At 43.3% G+C, this 23,926-nt stretch overlaps 2 protein-coding genes across 4 annotated transcripts in view; one reads left to right on the top strand and one right to left on the bottom strand.

Annotated features, from left to right (window-relative positions):
* The first annotated feature begins 310 nt into the window (after positions 1-310).
* On the top strand, positions 311-13,221 carry Gzf1 (GDNF inducible zinc finger protein 1). The gene is made up of 6 exons (XM_041670791.1): positions 311-394; positions 3,443-4,814; positions 6,823-6,917; positions 8,271-8,438; positions 10,043-10,200; positions 10,742-13,221. Exons 2-6 carry the CDS (start codon positions 3,460-3,462, stop codon positions 11,081-11,083), a joined length of 2,118 nt encoding a protein of 705 aa, XP_041526725.1. The 5' UTR covers positions 311-394; positions 3,443-3,459; the 3' UTR covers positions 11,084-13,221.
* A 3,000-nt stretch (positions 13,222-16,221) lies between these two features.
* The window catches only part of Napb (NSF attachment protein beta), a 41,329-nt gene continuing 33,624 nt past the window's right edge, over positions 16,222-23,926 (bottom strand). For 2 of the 3 annotated variants that reach the window (XM_041670384.1, XM_041670387.1), the window contains 4 exons: positions 23,282-23,386; positions 21,823-21,891; positions 21,090-21,140; positions 16,222-19,874 (listed from right to left, as the gene is read on the bottom strand). In XM_041670384.1, the coding sequence (XP_041526318.1) occupies positions 19,764-19,874; positions 21,090-21,140; positions 21,823-21,891; positions 23,282-23,386 (336 nt within the window). In that variant the 3' untranslated portion in view covers positions 16,222-19,763. Of the gene's footprint in view, positions 19,875-20,194; positions 20,879-21,089; positions 21,141-21,822; positions 21,892-23,281; positions 23,387-23,926 lie in introns of those variants that run through there. The other variant, XM_041670385.1, reaches the window with a different exon arrangement.

Raw genomic sequence — 23,926 nt, 5'->3', positions numbered from 1 at the left:
TCGTCCCTTTTACTCTACAGTAACCACCAGCTGAGGACAAGAACGCAGCTACATAGCCCCAGGTATTTCCAACTTGGGCAACTAACACTCCCCCATTTCCCCCCCCTCCCCTCTGCCATTGCTGTCTTCTGCACAGGCGTGGCCTTGGCTTGCTGCAGGTACACTTCCTGGAGCTACCAGCCAGTCGCCCAGCCCCAAATCACGTAGGACCACGCAGCGCACAGCACAACGGCCGGAACCGCCTCTGCAGCTGGACTTGCGCGCGCAGCGCCTTCCTGGCCTGCGGGGGGCGGAGCCCACTAGGGGGCGGGGCGCGCTCGTGGCAACCATTCCGTGGTCCCCAAGTGCCGCTGTTCCTGCGAGACTGTTCTAGGGGTACGGGCCCGGCTGCGAGGTGAGTGTGTTGCGGACTGTCTGACTTAGTAGTTGTCCTCCGCCTGCTGTCCCTTGGAACGGCGGGCTGTGGGGTCCCAGGCCGAGAGCAGTAGTCTGGTCCCTTTGGGCTCTGGAGGCCGGAATCGGGGACAAGGGGCTGGACCTTGGCCGTAAGAGTTCGTTCTCCCCGTAGCTTTGGAAGATCCTTGGTCGTCTGGGACTCTGGGGGATCACAGTGGGGACGGAGGTGGTGCAGTCAGAGAGGCCATAGCCACCAGGACTTTACACCCTGCGTGAGAGCCAGGATCCCTGTAGAGTGGGCACGCTGCGGAGAGCAGCATCTCCTGGAGGCCTAGCCTGGAAGTCCAGACCCCAAGGCTACTTAGCGACCTTGGTGAGGATGCTCGGCCTTCCCAGAGGCGGCAGAAAGCCAATGCGTGTCAGTGGAACACAGCTGTCACCAGGCCACAAATAGCCGCTCAACATGACTGGTGGCTGCCCCCCCTCCCCCCCAATTTGGAAGGCAAACGAGGAAATCTGCTCATGGTCTCCTTGGTTGATGGCGAAGTCGCTGCCAGGTCTGCTGGAAGGACTTTCCCTTTAGGGGGCAGAACGAGGTGTTAGGAAGTCAGGCTAGCCATATGAGCATCAGGTAGAGAGGGGTCTATAGCCTTTGTCCCCACGCTGGGACCTGGTGTTGGGTCCTGGAATCACGCAATTAGCAGGGAGCAGACCACGGAAGTCTACTAACTAGAAGCAACTTTATTCAAAAACACTGCTGGAGCGGCAGGGTGGGAAGACGGACGACGACTTTTTTCTTTTTCTTTCTTTTTTTTTTTTTTTTTTTGCTTTTTCGAGACAGGGTTTCTCTGTGGCTTTGGAGCTTGTCCTGGAACTAGCTCTGTAGACCAGGCTGGTCTCGAACTCACAGAGATCCACCTGCCTCTGCCTCCCGAGTGCTGGGATTAAAGGCGTGCGCCACCATCGCCCGGCTCTGGACGACGGCTTCTAACTAGCTAGAAAATTATTTGGTTCCCCGAGAAAGAAATATAAGCTTTTTTTTTTATAGTCAAAGGTTATGCATAGGACAGAGAATACATAATGTTATTTATGGTGTCTTGGCATCTTAGCATCTAGGGAGTGCTGTCCTCTGAGCTTGAGCTTGGAGATTCATGGCATTTCAGGAAGATCTTCCTGAGCTCGAACTAGGGGATTTACGACCTCTGATAACAGGGTGTTTGTTCAAAATGTTCCCTTGTCTGGGAGAATGCAGGGCAAAGGGTTAAAGCAGCTATTAGTCCTCATACAATCAGAAATATGTGTATAGGCTATAAGCATACAATTTTTTTCATATTCCTGGACTTCTCGCGGGAACTCTGAAGAGCATTGGCTCACCACTACTGCTTCAGGCATGTCTCCTTTACTTAAGCTTCCTTGATAAGTAGCTAGGGTTTTCCTGTGGAGGCCCCTTCAGTCCATCCACAGGTGCTGATTTTACAGTCGCCTCCCTAGGAGAGTCTTCTGTGTTTGAGCCTGGGTACTATGGGTAGTGGTCTCTTGAATGAGATGGGCAGGCAATGATGAAGATCGGCAGGAGTGCTCTGGACAGAGGAGACTTGGAAACTAAATGGAACCTAGAAAGGGAAGATAGATTCAGGGACAGAGGTCTCAGTGAAGAGTCCACAGAGCAGAAGACATGAAGCTGGGTTAGCATTTTAGAGTCCAAAGGAGTCCTGGGGGATATGGCAACTGCCGGGGAAACAACTTTCTGGTGAGGCTGGGGTGAGGGGTGTTTTCAGAAACTTCAGTTAAACATAGACCATGAAAGCTATGAGGTTTAGTTTCAAGACCCCATCAGCCAAATAACCAATTTTCTTCCTAGCTTGTCACCTGTAAGATGAGGCTCCCTCAGTACCTTTTCAGGTATGTAGGAAGTCCACTACAAGATAGCAAATGTCAGGCCAGCTGGAAGTGTTTGCAGTGTTGTGTTCCTTAAAACCTCGGGATAACTGGGCCTTCGAAGAGGAGGAAGTGAAGGTTCGGAGAGACTTTAGCCTGCTCAAGGTAGCACAGTTTAGAAATGCCAGGGAACTGGAATTATTTCAGGAGAGAATCTCTATTTACCAGGCATTTAAGGACATTTGCAATGAGGATAGGTGTTTGAACTATTTTCCCGGGAAGTATGCAACAGTTTTTAGTGGTGGCAGTGGTTATCAAATGACTATTTCTTGCTCAAAGAACTAGACATGGATTTCCCTATATCTTTGGCATATGTCTTTTAGTAGATTAGAAATGACCTTGGTAAGCAAATTTTTGCCCTGAGTTTCACTAAAGGCAAACTAATCAATCATTTGTGCTTATCACTGGGGGGAAGTTTTGCCAGTATTGTTTTTATGAATATTATCTCATGAAACCCATTCAGGAACTTTAGAAAATGGCCAAGAAGTGAAGCATAATTTTACTCTGTGTGTCTATGTGTGGATTTTTTTTAAAGATCTGTTTTGTTTTTAATAATGTGTGTATATCTTGTTTGAGGTATGTGCACGTGAATGCAGGTACCTGAGAGGTTAGATCCCCTAGAACTGGAATGAGAGGTTAGATCCCCTAGAACTGGAATGAGAGGTTAGATCCCCTAGAACTGGAATGAGAGGCAGCTGTGCGTCACCCAATGTGGGTACTAAGAATTAAATTTGGTCCCCTACAAGATCAGTATGTACTCTTAACTGCTGAGCTGTCTCTCTAGCCTTGTCTATGCATTTTGTTTGTTTGCTTTCATTGTTTTGAGATGCATTCTCACGTAGTTTAGGCTGGCCTCAAAGTTACTGTGTAGCTGAGATTGGTTTTGAACTCCGTATCTTCCTGAGTCTTATCCATCTAAATACTGGATTGTACCTGGGGCTATAAATCATGCCACCACATCCAGCTGTGATTTGAATCTTTCAGTGAGAAAAGTTGGGTTTGTTAGTTACCGTTTATCTTCTCAAGAATTAATTTAAGCCCTGATAATTTCAAGTCCCTTTTCTTCAGGGATTCATATATGAGCTTATTCTTGTTTTTGTTTTCAAAGCTGTTTTTAAAAGAAAGATGGAAAGCGGCACAGTTTTGCTGGAATCCAAATCTTCACCATTGAACCTTCTGCATGAGATGCACGAGCTCCGACTTCTGGGCCATCTTTGTGACGTTACAGTCAGAGTAGAGTATCAGGGTGTCTGTGAAGACTTCATGGCCCATAAAGCAGTGCTGGCAGCCACCAGCAAGTTTTTTAAGGAGGTGTTCCTGAATGAGAAGAGTGTGGACGGTACCAGGACTAATGTCTGCTTAAATGAACTTCAGGTCGTTGACTTTGCTTCATTTCTGGAGTTTGTCTATACGGCCAGGGTGCAGGTAGAAGAGGATCGGGTGCAGCGGATGCTGGAAGTGGCTGAAAAGCTAAAGTGTTTGGACCTGACTGAAACATGCTTTCAGCTCAAGAAGCAGATGCTGCAGTCAGTCCTTCTGGAATCCCAGAGTTTCCCTGAGTCTCAGGAGGTGGAGGCCAGCAGTGGCCCCCAGGTGAGTGTGACCCCCAGCTCCAAAGCAAGTGTACCAGGGGAGGATGCTCACTCCAGTGGCCTTGTTGATACCTCTGACTATCCAATAGAGAGCTTTGATAATGGCCTCTTGCCAGAAATACCATCCAGGAAGTGCAAGGAGAAATTAGACAAGAAGAAAGATGTGGCTAAGCCTCCCTACCCTAAAATCAGAAGACCTAGTGGGAGGCTAGCTGGAAGAAAAGTGTTTGTGGAAATCCCTAAAAAGAAATATACAAGAAGGCTCCGAGAGCAACAGACAAATGCGGAGGAGGAAGCTGCAGAGAATGACAGGTGTCCCCAGGACCAAAGCGCAGACCATGAAAGGACGGAGACGGAACCAGCTTCCAAAAGTGAGGCTTCCCCTGCTGGTGTGAAACTGGAGGAAAGCCTGCAGAAAGTGGAGGGGGAGAAGGAGGATGAAGAAGGGAAGGATGGGGAGAAGAAGAGTAACTTCCAGTGCACAGTCTGTGAGAAGGCCTTCCTGTATGAGAAGAGTTTCCTGAAACATATCAGGCACCACCACGGCATGGCCACCGAAGTAGTGTACCGATGTGACACCTGTGGCCAGACCTTTGCCAACCGCTGCAACCTGAAGAGCCACCAGCGCCACGTGCACAGCAGTGAGCGCCACTTTCCATGTGAGCTGTGTGCAAAGAAGTTCAAGCGTAAGAAGGACGTGAAACGGCATGTGCTGCAGGTGCACGAGGGTGGTGGTGAGCGGCACCGCTGCGACCTGTGTGGCAAGGGCTTGAGCTCCAAGACTTCTCTGCGGATGCACGAGCGCACACACACGGGCGACAGGCCCTATGGCTGCACCAAGTGTGAGGCCAAGTTCTCACAGCCCTCAGCGCTGAAGACCCACATGAGGTGCGACTGCCTGGGAACATTGCTGTATATAGCAGGGCCGTCCTGCGTGCAGGGATGTGAGTTCCCAAGTACTAGAAGGTTCCTGAGTGCTAAAGTGCACGGGGTGGTTGGAGATGGCTGTAGGGCGTGGACCAGCATGTTTGTGTCTGTGGGTCTTCGTTTCCCCACTGGTGCTATCTAGGACTTGGGAAATTGAGGCAACATTGAATCCTCTTTGGAGGTGTGGAGGTCTGGGAAATGGTTCTTTGGCCCTTCCTCCCAAGCATAGAGGCCAGGGTACAGCAGAACCATCCAGCACACTGGGTGCTATGTGCCTGGCCTCCAGGTGGCCTGAGGTCTCAAGATGCTCTGTATTTGAACAAGAGCTGGGCTTTTTCTTCACTCAGTTCCACTGAAGTTCTGTGAGATGAGCTGTAGTGCTGCAGACACTTCTCTAGCGGTCTTTCAGTGGTTGATCTAAGAATTAGGAGCTAAGAATCAGACAACATTTTTTAATTCTTTTAAAGGTATTTATTTTTATTTCATGTATACAGTGTTTGGCCTGCATGTACGTATGTGTACCATGTAAGTGCCTGGTGCCTTCAGAGGTCAGAAGGCAAATGTCAGATCCCCTGGAACTGAAGTAACCAATGGTTGTGAGCTACATGTGGATGCTGGGAACTGAATGCTGGTCCTCTGCCAGAGCAGCAAGTGCCCTTGCCTGCTGAGCCATCTCTCCAGCCTCTGAACAATGCTTTCTATTTGTTCTCAGACTATAGGTGGATAGTGAGTTCTCATATTTGTTTCCTTACAGGATTTTCTTTGTTGTTGTTTTAGACCAGCAGCTCTTGCCCCGTGAGTTGTAATCCCTTTTGTGAGGATATGTCCAACGACCCTTTCATAGAGGTTGCTATCCGATGTTTACAATTTGTAACAGTAGCAAAATTACTAATGAAGTAAAATTGAAAATAATTTTGTGGTTGGGGGTCACCACACTATGAGGAACTGTATTAAAGGGTCACAGCATTAGGAAGGGTGAGAACCACTGGTTTAGACAATTTCTCACTGTGTAGTCCTTGTTGGTCTGAACTTGACTGTGTAGACTGTGCTTGCTTTAGATTTTCAGTGATGGGTCTGCCTCTGCCTCCCAAGTGCTGGGATCAAAGGCGTGTGTCTCGTTATAGTTCTAAGTATATATATTCTCGTTCCTGCTGAGCAGTTGAATTTTCTACTGTATTCTGCCTTTGCCTTCCAACCTACAACAGATTGTGGGGAGGGAGCATGGTGGCTGTCAATGTTCAATTTGCCTGAGTTCAAAGTGCTTGTATATAGTGTACTCAGCAGATCATAGCGATTGCCATACCATTCTGTCTGTAACTGAAATAATCCTGTGTGCTTCTCAGCACTCTGAGAGCAGATTCTCTCTTTAGGTTGGTGAGACTGGTCATGTGTTAGGAAATGATGGCAAAATGTTTGGTCATATGGTACTTTGTCAGCAGTAGTTCCTAAGCTTATTTCAAATGAGGAAGCTTCAAATATTAAGTGATACCCTTTAATAGTAAAGTATCCAAAGGGACTTTCTGCCTCCAGTGCGGCACAGCATGAATAGGCCGAGGGGAGATGTAGAGCTCCTCAGTGGCTCTACTCTGGTATGTGGAACTAAGGGAGATAGCATCGTCGGGTCTTGTACGGAAACTCCATTTGTGTTGGGATTATGGTAAACTATTTTTTTTTTTCAAGGTGGGGTTTTTCTGTATAGTCCTGGCCATCCTGGATCTTGCTCTATAGACCAGGCTGGCCTCAAAATCAGAGATTCACCTGTATCTACTTCCCTAGTGCTGTGATTAAAGGTGTAAGGCATGGGCCACCACCACCAAGCATATGGTGAACTCTTGATTATCCCATCAGTCAGTTTTCTCAGCTCTCTTGGAGGAAATGGTTTTGCACAATACAGAGGAAATTGGAGATTGTATTGCAAAGTGACCTTTGAAATATACCCTGAGTTATCATCTGAATGTTGTACTTTCAGAATTCATACAGGGGAAAGACCTTTTATCTGTGATGAATGTGGTGCAAGATTCACTCAGAACCACATGCTGATTTATCATAAAAGGTGCCACACAGGTAAATACCCACGCTGTTGTGATTGACTGTCTTTCCTAGCTATAGAAGAAAGCTGCAGTTGTTTATTAGAAGTTGGCATCCACCATGGCAGGACAGGTTATATGAAGCTTTTCTACCTAGTAAGAGAGGACTGCAGACCAACCTGCTGCCTGCAGTGCTGCTGTACAGGTGGCACATGGTCTGTGCCAGTAGGTGCTAAAATAGGGCGCACGGGTCTTAGACACCTAGAGGTAAGAAACAGTTCCTATTGTAACTTCATCTCTAGGAGTCTGTCCTAAACAAATTATTCAAAATCTGAGAAAGCTGTGTGATCAGCTCTCTTCTTGCTATGTTTAATAACAATTGGGAACAACATGATGGACCAACTGCAAGGAAATGTTCCAACGGGCTGAAATCCTTGCCCCTACTCATGACCTGGTCTGAGAGGCAGGACTCTTGAATTATGGGCACATCTGTGCTTGAATGTTAACTGTAACAATGAACAGTTAAACATGGTCAGTGCCAACTGTTGAAAAACCTGGACAGAAACCAGGAACAAATACTTACATGATAAATAATCATATTTAGAGAGGAGATTACCTCTATTTTAAGTTGGCTTTATTCTAGCTCAGCATTGCAGTCCTGTGGTTGAAATTTTGATATAAACAGGACACAGAACCCAGCCCATCAGCGTGTACTGTACTCACTCCTCCAGGCCTTGCTTTGCTTGCACTGTCTATATCTAAGCACTCACACTGGCCGCCCTGACAGGTGAGGTGTGGACCATGTGTTCCAGGAATGCAGTACACCGCTGGAAGCTGCGGAGGAGTCAGCGGCACGTCACAGATTTCATTAGAGTTGGTCATTGTATATGGCTATTAATGTATTAACATTTTATGAAGGCCAGTGTTTTAATGTTTGTAAAATGAGGAGCACACCAGTTGACTCCATGAGTGAGTTGGAAGAATGAACAGAGAACTTACAACATTGAAATTGCCCTGCAGTCTGGTCAAGTCGACTGGTGTGCCAGCCTAGAAGCTGCTTGATAATCCATTGTGAGGGACTTTTGTTCTGATAAGGAGCTACAGAAACACTATTGAAAATAATCCAACAAACCCCCAAAGTTGTAAAAATTTTCTTATTTTCAGTAACGAAATTTATTAACTTTGAGCTGTCCGAACAGTAATCATTGATTCTAGTCCAGTGGATTGCTGCTTGGATTTCCCAGGATAGTCACCACGTTTAGAAAGTAGCAAGAGTAATGTGTTTGATGTTTAATTAGGAAGTGTCTGGCGCTGCATGCCATGGTGTAGAGAGGAGACCAGCAGGGGTTCTTAATGACCATGTCTACTTTTGTCTCATCTTCTCATGTAGGTGAAAGGCCTTTCATGTGTGAGACATGTGGCAAGAGTTTTGCTTCTAAGGAGTACTTAAAACACCATAATAGAATCCACACTGGATCTAAACCCTTTAAATGTGAAGTGTGTTTGCGGACCTTTGCCCAGCGGAATTCCCTTTACCAGCATGCTAAAATCCACACAGGTATGGCTGCACAGTGCCAGAGGAGAGTTCAGTCTGGCAAGGAAAACAGTTCACAAGTTTTAGATGTATTACAAAGCCACTTGGAGAGTGTTGCTTTGGTGTGCTGTGACTATATTAACTTCCCGAGGGCGGGGGGGGGGGGGGACCTGATAGTGGCTCCAAGTTTCCCAGGCTTTCTTCTCTCATGGTGGGAAAAGCATGGCCAGGTTCAAGGCATCAGGAAATTAGGGATCCACATATTGTATAGACTAGAGAGGACTAGCTGGAACCAGAGGCTGGTATAATCTTAAAGATCTGCTCTACTAACCTCCTTCAGCCACCCAGGAAGTAGCCAGTTCGTAAAGATTCCATAGCCTTCAAATAGTGAGCAGCCTGAGAATTAAGACCACAACACTGTGAGGCACATTTCAAATTCATTCCGAATCGAAGCTTTAGGAGAAAATGGTCAAACTCTGTTAGAGTGACTTTATTTATTTATTTATTGAGACAGTTTCTCTGTGTAACAGCCCTAGTTGTCCTGGAACTAGCTCTTAGAGACCAGGCTGGCCTTGAACTCACAGAGATTCGCCTGCCTTTGCCTGGGATTAAAGTGTGTGCCACCACCACCTGGCTATAATCACATTTTTAAAGTGATTTTTAAGTTAAGGTATAATTATATATATGATAGTATTTTTAAACTTTTCACTCCCTCCTGGGCTTTTGATTGGCCATATAGCCTTGTACATGCTATATGAGTACTGTGCCACTATATTAATTCGTGGACCCCTATTTTTATGTTTTCATTTTTGAGACAGATTTTCATACAGCCCTTGAACTTGCTCTGTAGCCCATGACCTTCAATTCCTGATCATCCTCTCTCTACCACACAAGTGTTGGGCTACTGGCTGGCTTCCCACATGGCTTTTATGCTTTTGAGTTTATAGTTTTTGTTTGTCTTGTTGTTTTAATTAAGTTTATTTTGTGCATGTATGTGTGTGGGTGACTAAGTGCCTTGACACACGTGGAGGTCAGAGGACAACTGTGGGAGTTGGTTCTTGCCTCTCACCATGTAGGTCCTGGAGACTGAACTCAGATCTTCCAGTTTGCTGGCAGATACTTTTACATACTGAGCCACCTTATCGGCCCAGTTTCTGGTTCTGATAAAGTGAAAATCGAGAACACTTTAGTATGCAAATGGGGGACAGTCTGTGTGCAGCATGGGTGCCTATTGAGAGGGCACACAGCTTCCTGTGGTATGACAGCTTGAGCGTTATGCTTGAATGGATGCAAGTCTTTCCGATATAAACCGGGAGAAAGAATGGATGTTACTGTACACACGTGCACACAACATGCTATTTGTTATTAGGACAGTGTATTACTATGCTACTGGTTTGTATTTCACACAGTGTCAGCTGCCTGCACAGAACTGACCTATTCTTGGTACAGTTCTAAGTTCTTGGGTATTACAGTATAGTTGATTGGCATCTCCACCAGGTGCCGCTTCCTTGAGTTGTTGTGGTATAGCTTTCCCTTTTGGGGAGTGCTCAGGCTATGCAGATGTGTATCCAGCGTTAAATAAAGTAGACTGAGAACTGACTGAGTAGTTTCCCTCTCTCTGTGTTCAGGAGAGCGGCCTTATTGTTGTGACCAGTGTGGGAAGCAGTTCACCCAGGTAAATGCCCTTCAGCGCCACCATCGCATCCACACGGGAGAGAAACCGTTCATGTGCAATGCATGTGGGCGAACATTTACTGACAAGTCCACTCTCCGGAGGCACACCTCGGTAAGTGATGGGTAGGCTGTTTGAAAACAAAGCCCTTCTGGTCTAGGTTGCTAGCCCTGAATACCTGTCATTATTCCCATCCAGAGAGTCCAAGGTTCTCTCTCTCCTGAATGTCCTGCAGTGACATCCAGGGAAAAAGGTGGAAGGCTAAGGCCCCCTACTGCAAAGTCTATGCCAAATACTTCCTTGCAGAGGCTGCTATACTAATTTAGTAATTAGTGCCAGGGTGGTCCACTAGAAAGCATATTTAAAAGCCAGGGAGTGCTTGCTCTTTTTTGTAATTAAAAATCATTTTTTTTTAATATTTACTTTTTGACTGAGAGACAGTCTAGCTCTGTAGTCCCAGGCTGACCTCGGACCCAGCATGACCCTCCTGTCTCTGACTCCCATATGCTAGGATTATTTTTTTTTTAATGGGTGTGTGCCGTGGTGCCAGGCCCTGAAGAGAAAATGTTGTTTTAGAAGATGCATGTATTACTCATAAGTATCTGTAAGTTGGGAGACTTAGAAACACATAAAGTGACTTTTGTTTTATTTGTAGATACATGATAAGAATACGCCGTGGAAGTCTTTCCTTGTCATTGTAGATGGCTCACCTAAGAATGACGAAGGACATTCGACAGAACAACCCGAGGATGAATATGTATCACCCAAACTTTCAGGTAGATTATTATCTTTTGGTGAAAATAGCCATTTTAACAACGTATTGGAGGTTCAAGGCAGTGTGCCTGCCGTGCAGGAGAATAATTCCACAGACACTGCTTGCAAAACAGTGGTGTCTCAGGATGCTCTTCTCACCACTACCATCAGTGAGCTTGGTGAGCTGACGTCACAGACAGGCTCAATACCTGCACACCTTCCCACCTTGACCAACATGGAGTGAGAGCCTGAAGTTGTATGCTGAACAGTCTGTGTAATTGCTGCATTCCAGGTGACGCCAGGGGCTGAGAAAAAAGTTGTCTAGTTGTCTATCCAGAGATATAGGCAAGACTTGCCTTGAACATTTCCCCAAACTTCCATGACCTTGCACGCCTGTACCACACTTAAAGCTTTTCCAGAAACATTCTGATCTGCATGATCTTAGCTACATTTCATCAACAAATATGGCACTTAGCACTGATCCCTTAACCCTGGTGTCGCTGTACCTGTCAGTCACACTAATGCTTGATTCCCTTGATGTCTAAACCACTGCTTGTCTTAATCACAGAGTACACAGCATTGACCCAGCTTGGGAAAGTGCTGCTCGTGGTCTCCTAGTTTCGCCCTGCCTTATACTTCCATGTGTGTTTACTTCACTCTGATCCTCTTAGGGCATTTTTCTACAAAGTTAGCTATTTCTTCCTTACCGAGATAAAAGAAAATAGGATTTGTTCTGGGGATCCTAAGATGGAGCTGAAGGTTGCATTTGTTCCTCCCTAATCCTCTATTTGTACACACGAAGAGGAATGACACACTGAACGTTTCCGTGTAGTACCTTAGCATGTGTGCAGGTAGGGAGTTGGTCATAAAATTCAACCTGGGATGAGATGTGGCTGTTAATTTCATTCCCTAAATCAGATTAAGTCAAAGCTGTCCTACCAAAGAATCTCACAAAATAGTTGTCTTGTTTGCAGAGGTGTGAGAAATGAAGAGGAGGTGTCAGAACATTTGACTAGTCGCATTTTCACAACCAGCCTGCTGAGTGAGCCTGGCAAATCTCAAGGACTTCTGCCAGGCTTTTCTAGAACGTCCAGAGTCCCCACAGTGGAAGGTGACACAGACTAGTAACTGCTACAAAGCCACCTCTTTAGGAGCATGGAAGGAGCTAGAGCAGTAGTTCTCAACCTGTGGGTAGTGACCCTGCCATGGGTTTCTATAGCATATTAACATTACAATTCAGAAACAGCTATTAAAGTAGCAACACAAGGAATTTTAGGGTTGGAGGTAACCACAACATGAAGAACTGTATTAAAGGGTCACAGAATTAGGACGGTTGAGAACCACTGATTTAGAGGGTACTAGAAGCCTTGGCATGCTCAATTCCTATGCCTTTTTTTTTTTTGGATTTTTTCTAGACAGGGTTTCTCTGTAGTTTTTGGTGCCTGTCCTGGAACTAGCTCTTGTAGACCAGGCTGGCCTCGAACTCACAGAGATCCGCCTGCCTCTGCCTCCCGAGTGCTGGGATTAAAAGCGTGCACCACCACCGCCCGGCTCAATTCCTATGCCTTAACCAGTGGATAAAGAACCAGAAATGTCTCCAATGTTCCTTTGGCTTTCTCATGCTGAATTATTGCTCAGCAAACTTCACTATGAAAAATGCATTCTGTGGCATTTGCTATTCCTGATGTATGAACACTGGGCCTTGGGTATGTGGGCATTCGCCATGTGTGACCCGTAAGCATTAATTTTAAGAGCGCCTTAATGGGAGAATTATTCTGCTTTCTAGTTGATGTTTCCTGTTTTTAACTTATTAAGCTTTCTGTGAGAACACTCTAGTTTCTAAGAGGAAGATACCTTAAGTTCAGAATGAAGACAGAGCACTATAATAGAAACTGAGGGTCCTTCCACAGTGCTGACTTTGTGGTAACACCTTCAAGAAAGCTGTTAAAGCCACCAAAAGGTGTTCCAGGCACTTATAGTATTTCAGACTTGCTCTTGAAGGTTCAGGGCTGAATTATCTCACACTCAGTTGTGACCTGGCTGTCCTAGTTGTGTTTACAGACAGAAACAAACGAAAGACTAGTGACTGCACATGATCATTTTAACTGCTAAGAGCAAACCTGCCCAGCTGATGAACTGTGTTATGGAATAAAGTCATCTTGATGAGAAGGAATTTAAACAATAGATTATTTTGTTACTTATTGGAAGAGCTGTCTTGAATTTGTTTCTTTCAAAGTTCTAAATAAAATTTAATGTGTTAATAAATGTCTTTGTAAAGGCTCTGCATCTCTAAATTTATTTACATTGTTCTAACATGGTCTGTAGAAAAAAGATTCTTAACTGAAATTAGTCTAATTTGTTTAATAGCATGAACATTAAAACTTAAAATCAGGGTCTGTAGATTTTTATTTATACAATCACCACAGATGACTGACCTCCACAGTGTCAGACAGAAGAATGGCCCCTGCTTAGCAGTGGCCTGCGCTGAGCTGGGGAGCATATAATGTAAAGGCACCCTACCCTGTGGGCTGGTTCCAGCTGTGTTCTGGCAGCACAAACTCTCGGAGCAGGAGCATCGGGAGGGTCTGCCAAAGGGGTAACCTAGTGCTATTCCAACCATTCTTAACACAGTCTGAAAGAACCAGCTTCCAAACTGCACACAGGGCTCAAAGGGAAAGTTCACAGCGAAGCCCAATCTGAAACGTTTTAAATCTGAGACACTTACGATTCCTTTCTTAATTCTCTCATGTTGTTGTGTCTTCTTTTGTTCTTCACAGCTTATATACCCAATAAAATCTTTCAGGCTATATAGGAGTCACACACAGAAATCACATTCCATTTCTTAATTGATTAAAAACAGAGTCAGAGTCATCCTGATAATTCACAAGCAATATTTCTAAATAACTGTCACATTTTTTTTTCTGAGTCAACTCTTTCATTGGCAGGTTGCAAATTATGGCAGTAAAGAATGAATCATTTTGTTATCTATCTAGAAAGGTACTCTTATAAGGAATTTTGTTATCTATCTAGAGAGGTACTCTTATAAGGAATTTTAAAGGCGTGTATAAACCTAAACTACTGAGGAGTCTAATAAAGGATTGTGTACTATAACCTATCCTTCTGAGTGTATAAATATTCTGAACTAACATCTGTGATCAGAAGTCATAAATGCTGGGCTTTCTTGGACTCAAGAGTGTCAGGTTTAGAGAGAGAGGTGTCCTAAATTCTTTAGTATGGCCTCAGGTTCCATAAATCTTTTACAAACAGCTCAGTCAGCACTACCTAAGGCATAGTGACACTAATAGCATTTTAAATCTCGAGATCACTTTCTGTCCTGCATGTAACTCAAAACCATAAAAAGAAACTTGTCTCTCTTGAGGCTATAAAATCAAATTATTTTCTGTAGCCCCAACCAGTTAAAATATCTTTTCCTGCAGTGTTTCTGAACAAAAGCTCGTTTTTTTTGTTTTTGTTTTTTTGTTCCTGTCATGCAATTCCAGGACCCAACATTTTTACACATAAAAAAGTTAGCTGGCTGAACTTTGAGTCTTTAGGATACATACCGGTATTATAAAACCAAGGTTAGGAATTTGTGCAGAGAGTTAATCATTATCCTAGGGTATCAGCCAGACCTAGCAAAGAAACTGCATTCAGCAATTAGGTTGCTTTGGCAGCTGGGGAAATTCAGCTATTTTCCTAATTGTCAACCTGAACTGTGATCTAAAGCAGCTCCTAGGAGGAAATTAAGCCTTGACTGCATAGCATTTCTTTGTATTCATTATTATTCATCAGAACTCTGTGTAAGCTAACATTACAATACAACTTAAGGAGGGGTCATCTTCTTGACAATCCACAGATAAAAATGCCCACTAGATTAGGATGTATTCATGAGATGAACTGCTGTGGGACAATAATCTTGTACCCTGTAAAGATTTGTTACTTGTATTTTAATAAAATGCTGATTGGCCAGTAGCCAGGGAAGTAGTATAGGTGGGGTGACTAGAACAGAATTCTGGGAAGAAGAGTCAGTCTGCAGTCATCACCCAGAAAGGAAGCAAGATGAGAATGCCTTGCTGATAAAAGGTACTAAGCCATGTGGCTAAGACAGACAAGATTATGGATTAATGTAAGATGTAAGAATTAGTTAATAAGAAGCCTGAGCTAATAGGCCAACCAGTTTATAATTAATGTAGGCCTGTGTGTTTCTTTGGGACTGAAAGGCTGTGGGACAGAAACCTCTGTCAACAATGAGCATACTACATACAGGGAAATGCGCAGCAGCACATGTGAGGTCACAGACGGAAGCAGAAGATATTCTGGAGTCTGTAGCCTTGTGGCCTTGCCTAGCAAGGTTTTCCCAGCAGAGGTTTTTTCCCTGGTAGCTAACACCTTGATTATTAATTACCATCTGCTGTTTTTATGACATGGCCCTTGGCACCTTTTGTGTTTCAACATAGTCCAAACTACAGAGGGCTCCACAGCCTTTGGTTTTACCAAAGTTTTCTGTAGTAGTTTAAAAAGTAGGTCAGGAAGTAGTGAGAACCTTTGAGTTTTTGCTGTTGGTAACTAAGGGAGATTGTAGATTAAATTTAACTTTCTAAAGATTTTATATATATGGGTATTTTGCCTGCACATTTGTATGTCTGTGTACTACATGTGTGCCTGGTACCCAAGGAGGCATCAGATACCCTGGAATGGGAGTTACAGACAGTTGTGAGCCACCATGTGATGCTAGGAATTCAGCCGGGATCCACTGGAAGAGGAACCAGTCTTCTTAATCACCAAACCTTGGGTCCAGTCACAACTTTAACTTGCTTAATGTCAGACCATCGTAACTGTTCACTCTGGCCATCTGTACAAGCTAATGAAGCCAGGGTCCGACTTCTTCATGGTAAGGAAACCAACTGAGGAGAGACACTGGGGTCACCACAGCTGCAGTGACCCAACAATTTCTGATAGCCTACTGCACATTCATTTTAAGTTGTGAATCTGCTTTAGCTCTGGCCAAGTTCTGTAACTCACTGGCAAGGGGCTGTACTTCCCACCTCCAAGGGCAACAATAGTTCCTGTGGAGATACCTGCCTATAAGATGAATCAGGGAAGGGGAACATTGGGCTGCCAGGTCCCTCCCAGAACTCAACAGTTCCCTGCAGCCACTTTTCTGTTTGCCTTGCAAGTGACAGTGAAGCTCAAAGGATGCAAGGAAGGGAAGAGATGAGCTTGGCAGCCACTGGCACCTGACTCGCAGCAAGAGAGGATACCAGGGTTTTTTTCTAAACCTCAGCCAGCAGAACCCTTGGGTGAGCATGGCACAAAAAGCTAGCATCAGTAATGTCAGTACTGTAAACTTGATCGAACAACTTCAACTAGTTCTGGTAGCAAAGACTAGTCAAACCATTATTGATAATTTCCACTTTATTTACTATACAAGTTCACATAAAACATCCTTTCAGCTAAGGTAGACTTATTGTTACATGGTTAGTTTTTATAATGTACTTCCTTGCCTGAGAGCAACTCAGGACATCAGAGGGCCTGCTACTGGTCATAGTTCACACTGCAGCAGGCAGGTCACGGGCATGCTGTGCTGCCAGATCCTCCACAGTCACAAAGGTTTGTATTTGGACATTTTAAATGCACAACATCAGAGGGAACAATAAATGCACAAGGGTTGGTGCATATACTTTGGTTATAGTGACACCACCACACATGGTTACAACTGTGCAAAAATACTGTTTTATGTCATTAAATAAAAAAGGAATTCACACAAGCTATAAAAATGTTGCCACAAAAGCAAAGCTTTTCAACTGACATAACTATGAACTATCCCCAGATGCTCTCAAGTATGAGAACTCTAACAAATGATCATAATCATGTAGAGACCTGGAAAGCCCACACCTAGGCATCTTGAGACATTTGGAGAAAGTAAGCTTGCATACTTCTGTCTAGATTTTTTCCTCATTCTTTTACTTTCTGTCAGGTCTGTTTTTAGGTGTCTTGCTACAATGTTTATTCTAGTCTATTCTGGAAATTATGCTCTTCTTCCTTGGCCTCCCAAGTGCTGGGACAAAACAAACTCAAGCACTGACTGATCTCAGCCTTTCCTTTTTTTGTTTGTTTTGGTTTGTTTTTTGAGATAAGGATTCACATGGTAACCTAGGCTGGCCTGAAATTCACTGGGTAACCTAGGCTGGCCTCAAACTCAAAGCAATCCTCCAAACTCTATCCTCTTAAATACTATAGGATTGTAAGTGTCTATGATGCTTGCTCAAGCACTTATTTAACTTCAGGAAAAACAAATAACTGAAAGAACACAAACACTACTTTAAAACCCAACACTTCTCTAGACAGGTGTGTTAGGGAATCATGGTGAAAGGTAAACCAAAGTGTCTTACAAGATACCATGTGGGCTTTTCAATCATCACACCAGAAGACTGAAGAAGTGAGGCAGAGTACAGAGACTGGCCAGTGCTCAAATGTTCTCCCACTGGAACTGATTTACAGCCATTTACACATCTCTTTTCCACAGCTGCCTGTAGCTGGTTGTGAATAAAGCAATAACCCACTTTTAAAAAACTTATTTTTAAGTGTATGCATTTTGTCTACATGTAAGTCTGTGTACTACATGCATGCCTGGTACCTGTGGAGGCAAGAAGAGGGTGGTGGATCCCTTAGGACTGGAGGTACAGATAGCTGAGTCCCTCATATGGTTGCTGGGACTTAAGCATGGGTTCTCTGGAACAGTAGATGAGGTATCTCTCTAGCCCAATAACTAACTTTTCTGTTTGTCTTTGCATAAGAGATTCTAATGGAGTCAAGAAGAATATACTAGGCTCAAGTACAAATTTTACCTTTGGTGCAGCCAGCTATCATTCAGAAACATCCCCTCCCCGCAAAATGTGCCAGGTGGTAGTGGTGCATGCCTTTAATCCCAGCATGCAGGAGGTAGAGACAGGCAGACCTCTGTGAGTTGGAGGCAGCCTGGTCTACAGAGCAAGTTCAGGACAGGCTCCAAAGCTACACAGAGAAACCCTGACTTGATGTGCAGGGGGAGAAAAGAAAATAAACTCCAAAAACCATTGAAGGGAAAAGGAATCCTCATCAGATTCTAGGGCACATTCCCTCTTCTCCAGACATGCGGAGGCCTCTGAGTTCCCTGCACACACACCCTTTTACCACAGGTCAGGGCTAGAGAGTCTTCACAGTGCCTGACAGACACCTACCACCTGTCCCCATGGGACCAATCTCAACTTCATCGCCTGCTAATATTTTCTTTAAAAATATTTTTAAAAATTGATTTATTATTTTATATACAAGTGTTTTGCCTACATGTGTGTATATATTCATTTACATGTATATGTTTATCTGTATGCATGTGCTTATTGAGGCAGAAGAGGGTACTTAGAACTCCTGGGGTCACTGGAGTTAAGGGTAATTTTGAGCCACTCAACAAGGGTGCTGGGGCTCAAACTTGGGCCCCCTGGAAGAGCAGAAACCATGTCTCTAATCTCATCCTGCTACTTTCACTTCTGAAAGATCTGAATTTCTCACCAGTCCTCAAACTCTCCTCCTTTAACCCTGGTCCTGGCATAGCCACTCTACTGCACAGTTCGTGCCGCCAACCCTACTCCAGGGCTATCCGAAGATGAAAACACCATTCCGGTGCCATTTCATACCTGTCTGTCACATGACAACAGTACATTAGGACTATGAAGTATTTCTAGTAACACATGCTCTTTAAGCACAGATCATCTCAGCATACAAATGCACAGGCAACTCAGGAAGCAAGACCATGTCTACAGTACTGTATCAGCATATGAAGTAGCAGGGAGAGTCAAACTCTGAAATAACAGAGCATACATCTTATATAAATCAAATGGGACAAGAGAACTCATACATACACGTGAAGTCACTTCAGTTAAGAATAAACCAGGGACCATCAGACATAGGTAAGGTTCTTATCCAACCAGAGATAACAAACACATGCCACACTGACCCCCACTTAACTACCATGCCCAACATATGGACACTAACCACACATTCTCAAGCTTCAGCTGGAATCTTCTGTCCAGCACTGCTCAAGCTTGGCATGACCATGGCCCAGAAGACAATGTGAGGAATGTATAAGTGTGAGAACAAAGGAGATACCAGTTATAACATTTTTGTGAAAATATGAAGAGATTTTCATTATGCCTAAAAGTGGAAACTCTTGGTAAGGGAAAAAAAATTCATTTCTCATAGATTGTTGTGTAAGTTAAAAAAATATATATCAATGAAATCCACCTTGACATTCATCCATATAATAGGACCACAGAACCCGCTAGCAAGTTCCTTTCCCTTATAATGCAAGTGATGCCAACAGATCCCAGCTGTTCTCAGTGCCTGCCATGTACATGTGAGCATATGGGGCAAAATAAAAAGGAAATGAATTCATCACTAGCACCATCAAAATAACTATAAAAGAAAGCCAGACAGTTTCTATCTGAATTAAAAACTTATTCCTAATAACCATCCTAAACTAAACCACTTGTATAAAGGGTCCATCCAGATACTAATGCACAATGTCTTTGCAAAGCATCTATAAAACTGGGTTGAGTACCAGAGTTTAGGAAAAAAGGAAAAACACATGGCAACATTGACCATGGGCCCTGAAAGTATCAGAGAAACAGGAATAAGATTTGGCAGTACTTCTCAGAAAACTATGAGGACTCTGATAAGCATTATATACTTTGGCTGTCATAACCACAAACTGAATAGAAGCTTCCCATTCTCATAGTAACACAGACATGGCGAGCTGAAACTATGACATAATTGTGTGGCTTATTTACAACAAAATTAAGTCATTAAATGGGCATCCCAGAAAGATCGCTTTGCCTGAAGACAAAACTAAAAAGGAATGAGCTGCATGCCACAAAGAGGTCAGCACTTCACTTGAGGTCTCCATCTCCTTCTCCATCCCCTTGGATGGACTTCTTGATACGAAGCAACATGGTGGTCAGCCACTGATCCAAGCGTGATATTGAGTCAAACTCCTTCACCTGGTTTAAGGAATGAAGAACAGGAATTATACCCTGAAATATACTGAAAACACAATATGACAGTGACCTAAGCTGTCTGAAGATGTTACTGTAATAACTCACTGACTTTGATTAGAAATTATTCATTCTAATTTATAACTTTCCTCAGTAAAAACAGTTTTCATAGCCAGGTGGTGGCGGCACATGCCTTTAATGCCAGCACTGGGGAGGCAGAGGCAGGTAGATCTCTGTGAGTGTGAGGCCAGCCTGGTCTACAGAGTGGGTTCCAGGACAGCCAGGACCACTGCACAGAGAAACCAAGTCTCAAAAAAAAATTAAACACAAACAAAAATACTCTCCCAAAACTGTTTTCTTTATTCCATAAGCCTGTGCATTTAATTTTTCTCTGTATGTGAACATGTGCATGGCAATTCAGAAAAGCTATTATAAATGCAAAGGTAAACTCTTTATACAGAGGACAGTGGACATGGCATAAGAGTTAGAAAGGTGGAAGAAAACTATTATTTACTGACCATGAAAAAAAATATAATCAAATAGTTAGGGGATGGGGGCAGAATTCCCTTGATGGATTTCAGCACATGCAAAGACAGACAGCGTCACTGGTGAGAGTACTTTGAGGGTGAAAGTTACGATATCCCTTTTCACTGGCACATTAGGACTGGAGCTGAATCATTCCAGGCTGCTGAGAAATCTGCTTGACTTTGAACACAGGATTGCAAAAGATAAAACAAACAAAAAATAGAAAAAAAAACCCCACAAGTACAAAGAAAGTAACCTATAACACAAATACACCACAGTACACCAAATGCTCAGTTTTTTACTTCAGTCTTAACCATAAGCCCTCCTTTACACTGTCAGTTTTCAGCACTAAAACTCCGTGTGACAACTCTCACAACAATGTATGTGTCAGGTGCCCATGGAGGTCAGAAGAGGGCACTGGATCCCCTGGAATTGGCGTCACAGATGATTATGAGCTGTGGCATGCTGGGAATCCAACTCTGGTCCTTTAAAGAGAAACAAATGTTCTTCTAAAGCACAGAGTGATCTCTCCAACCCTAGAGGATCGAGCTTTGTGGACAAACAAAACATCTTTAGAAAATACAAGCAACTGAGCCACATTCAAATAAATGTTCAAAATTTACACAAGGTAAAGAAAAATGAATTTTTATACTATAAGCCTTTAAAAATGCAATATTCCCTAAAGGTGTAACTTACTGCTTCAGTGTAAGCTTCACTGTTCTGTTCTTCATGGGCTTCTAGAAGTTTCTGGTGATATTAAAAAAAAAAAACAAGAAAATACTTTAAGCTAGAAAGTCCTGTTTCTGAAGGAATACTTTAGACAAAATCCACTTTGGTATCTCATGAACTGATGTTCCTAGTATCTCACAAAACAGGATATATCCAGATATAAGTATTACCCAAGAAGAGGATCTAGCTTTGTACTGCCTTTTAAGTCTGCCTACTTTGGAACAGTGTTAAATACTAAACCTTGACATAGGAATATCTACAATGAAAGAGCCAAGTCTGAGGTGCTCAAGTAATGGCTTGTCTTCATTGTCAACTTTGTCACTATTTAAACACATCTTTGGGTGTTTCAGGAAAGGTTTAAGTGAAGGAAGAATTAAAGAAGGAAGACCCACCATCTCTTGAGTCCTGGACTGACTAAAAGGGAAGAGCAAGTGAGGCACCAGCATTCATTTCTCTCTGCTTATTTATTCATTGAAGACACAGTGTGACCAAACATCTCATGCCCTTGGTGCCATGATGGACTGCCTATCAAACTGTAGCTAAAACATACTTCCTCTATTACTTCATTACAGCAGTAAGTCCAGTAGCCAGTACACCCCCAGAAGAGTTACTGATGAAAACTCCACCCATCAGCTGCCCCACTTTGGTGCCATCACCCAACAGTAAAGGCTTTTGTCTTCAAAGTTGCTTTAGTACGTACTTTCAATAATTTACATTCTCTGGAGTCAGTAAATGCTGGAAACATTTCCTCGTATTTCTCAAGAGCAAGCTGAGGAAGGAAAACAACTGGTCAATATAAAACTTAGTGAACTAAGAAAGTTGTCAATGCCCTGTTAATCCAAAAAAACTATTTCAATCCCATTTAATTGTTGAGGAAATATGTTAAGCATATCACAAAAGGAAACCTATTTATGTTAGCTATTTAATTTCAATTGAGAATAAAATTTCTAAAAATTTTTAGATTTCAGTTAGGCTATTGGACAGAAGAAAACTGAATAAAATCTAATTTACTTGCCAGGATCTATACTTGTCTGCTAAACTGAAACCTTCCTTCACATCCTCCAAATGCCAAATACCCATAGGGCAGGAATGACCCTGGCACAGTTTTTCTTTGGGGCTCTTTGAGCGCTAGATGGCAGTGCCAAGGCTGCTCAAGCCCAATCCTGCTTTCTAGTTGTCCCCTTGCTTTGCAGTTTTCTCCGACCTTTATTTTAATTCCACTTCTGAGGTTGTCTGCACACTTTTTAAGAGTATTTAGAAGCTAGGTGTGGTGATCTATACCTTTAATCCCAGCATTTGGGAAGCAGAGGCAGGTGGATCTCTTTGAGTTCAAGGTTATCCTGGTCTACACAGTAAGTTTCAGGACAGCTAGGGATACACAGAGACACCCTGTCTCAACAACAAAAAAGCTAGTAGGGGCAATTAGGTAGTTTAGCAGGTAAAAGCAATTTGTCACCATGTCTGACTTGAGTTTGATCCATGGGTCCTATATGGTAGAAGACGACTAACTCCTAAAAGGAGTTCTCTAACTTTCACATGTGTGCTGTGACATAGCCACAAGCAATCCCTTCCCCACAAAAATAAGTAAATAGCAAGCAAATGTAAAAAGGACAGAGGACATTAATTTTACTGTCTTCTCTCTTGGTTCCCCATTCTACTTAAGCAACCACTAATGGAAACGTGAAGGGGACAGCACTGCAGATGTCAAAAGATTCAAACTCACACATCACAGAAGAACTACTATTTTTACTTGTATATGTTGGGGCAGGATAAGTATGTATTCATGTGGCTGTGTGCATCTGCACATAAGTGTGTACATGTGGAGGTAAGGGGTCAATATCAAGGATCTCTCTCTCATCCTCCACCTTATTTTTGAATGCAGCATCTCTCTGAACCCGAAGGTTCATCACATGGCTCAGGGACCAGCTTATCTCTGCCCTGCTCCTCAGTCAGTGCTGGAATTACAGATGTGAGCCACTGCACCTGACTTTTACATGGGTGCTGGGCATCTGAATGCGAGTCTGCAGGTTTGTGAGTTAAGTCCTTTATCAGCTGAGCCATCACCACAGCTCTTAAGACCTGTGTGAAGAGACATCGAGAACGACAAAGCATGTCTTCTCAAGAGTAAGGTAAGTCATCAGAAAAGAGCATGTTCTCACCTTGGCATTCAGCTCATCCACTATAAAGTGACAGAGCGCTGCCTTGAAGAAGTAATCCTTTGCACTGTACTTCAACAAGGGGTTATCCATAGTGTTTGCTCCTACCTAGGCAGAGAAGACAGCAAAGTCACTAGCACAGGCAAACAACCCACTGCCTGCTCACCTGTTTTATCCTAAAAAATACTTTTCAGTATCTTATACTGATATACCCAATACCATATAGTACAAAGTTTTACTAGATAAGAAATAATTATTAGGTATAGGAACTGTTAAAAATGTCTAAAAATACTTCTGTTTCTAAGACAATGAAAAAGATCTAAACTTTCCCCCATTCTTCCTATGAAGTGCAACTAGAAGTTTATTTAAAAAAAAAAAAACATGTTTATTCCATGACATTTTGATCGCATTCTGACAAAGTTTGCTTTTAGTCAGAGGTGGAACTAGCCATTAACTGACCAAAATTAAACATAGAGGTCTTGAAGGGCTGAGGACAGACAGGAGATAGGAAGTAGTAATGTAGGATTATTTGTTCTTTTGATGACCAATCTCTTGAGTTCTTTGTATATTTTGGAGATCAGACCTCTGTCTGATGTGGGGTTGGTGAAGATCTTTTCCTATTCTGTAGGCTGTCGCTTTGTCTTGTTG

Source organism: Microtus oregoni, unplaced genomic scaffold (assembly GCF_018167655.1).
Source record: "Microtus oregoni isolate MIOR12 unplaced genomic scaffold, Mior012 000020F_ref0000438, whole genome shotgun sequence".
Taxonomy (NCBI): domain Eukaryota; kingdom Metazoa; phylum Chordata; class Mammalia; order Rodentia; family Cricetidae; genus Microtus; species Microtus oregoni.
The sequence above is the reverse complement of the archived record's forward strand: the minus strand, read 5'-3'. Positions and strand labels throughout refer to the sequence as shown.

Bases quoted from the DNA above. Each gene is read 5' to 3' on its own strand.
- Gzf1 (XM_041670791.1), top strand. From the start codon at position 3,460: ATGGAAAGCGGCACAGTTTTGCTGGAATCCAAATCTTCACCATTGAAC. The intron at 6,918-8,270 runs GTAAATACCCAC...CTTCTCATGTAG, and splicing joins TCATAAAAGGTGCCACACAG to GTGAAAGGCCTTTCATGTGT. The intron at 8,439-10,042 runs GTATGGCTGCAC...CTCTGTGTTCAG, and splicing joins GCATGCTAAAATCCACACAG to GAGAGCGGCCTTATTGTTGT.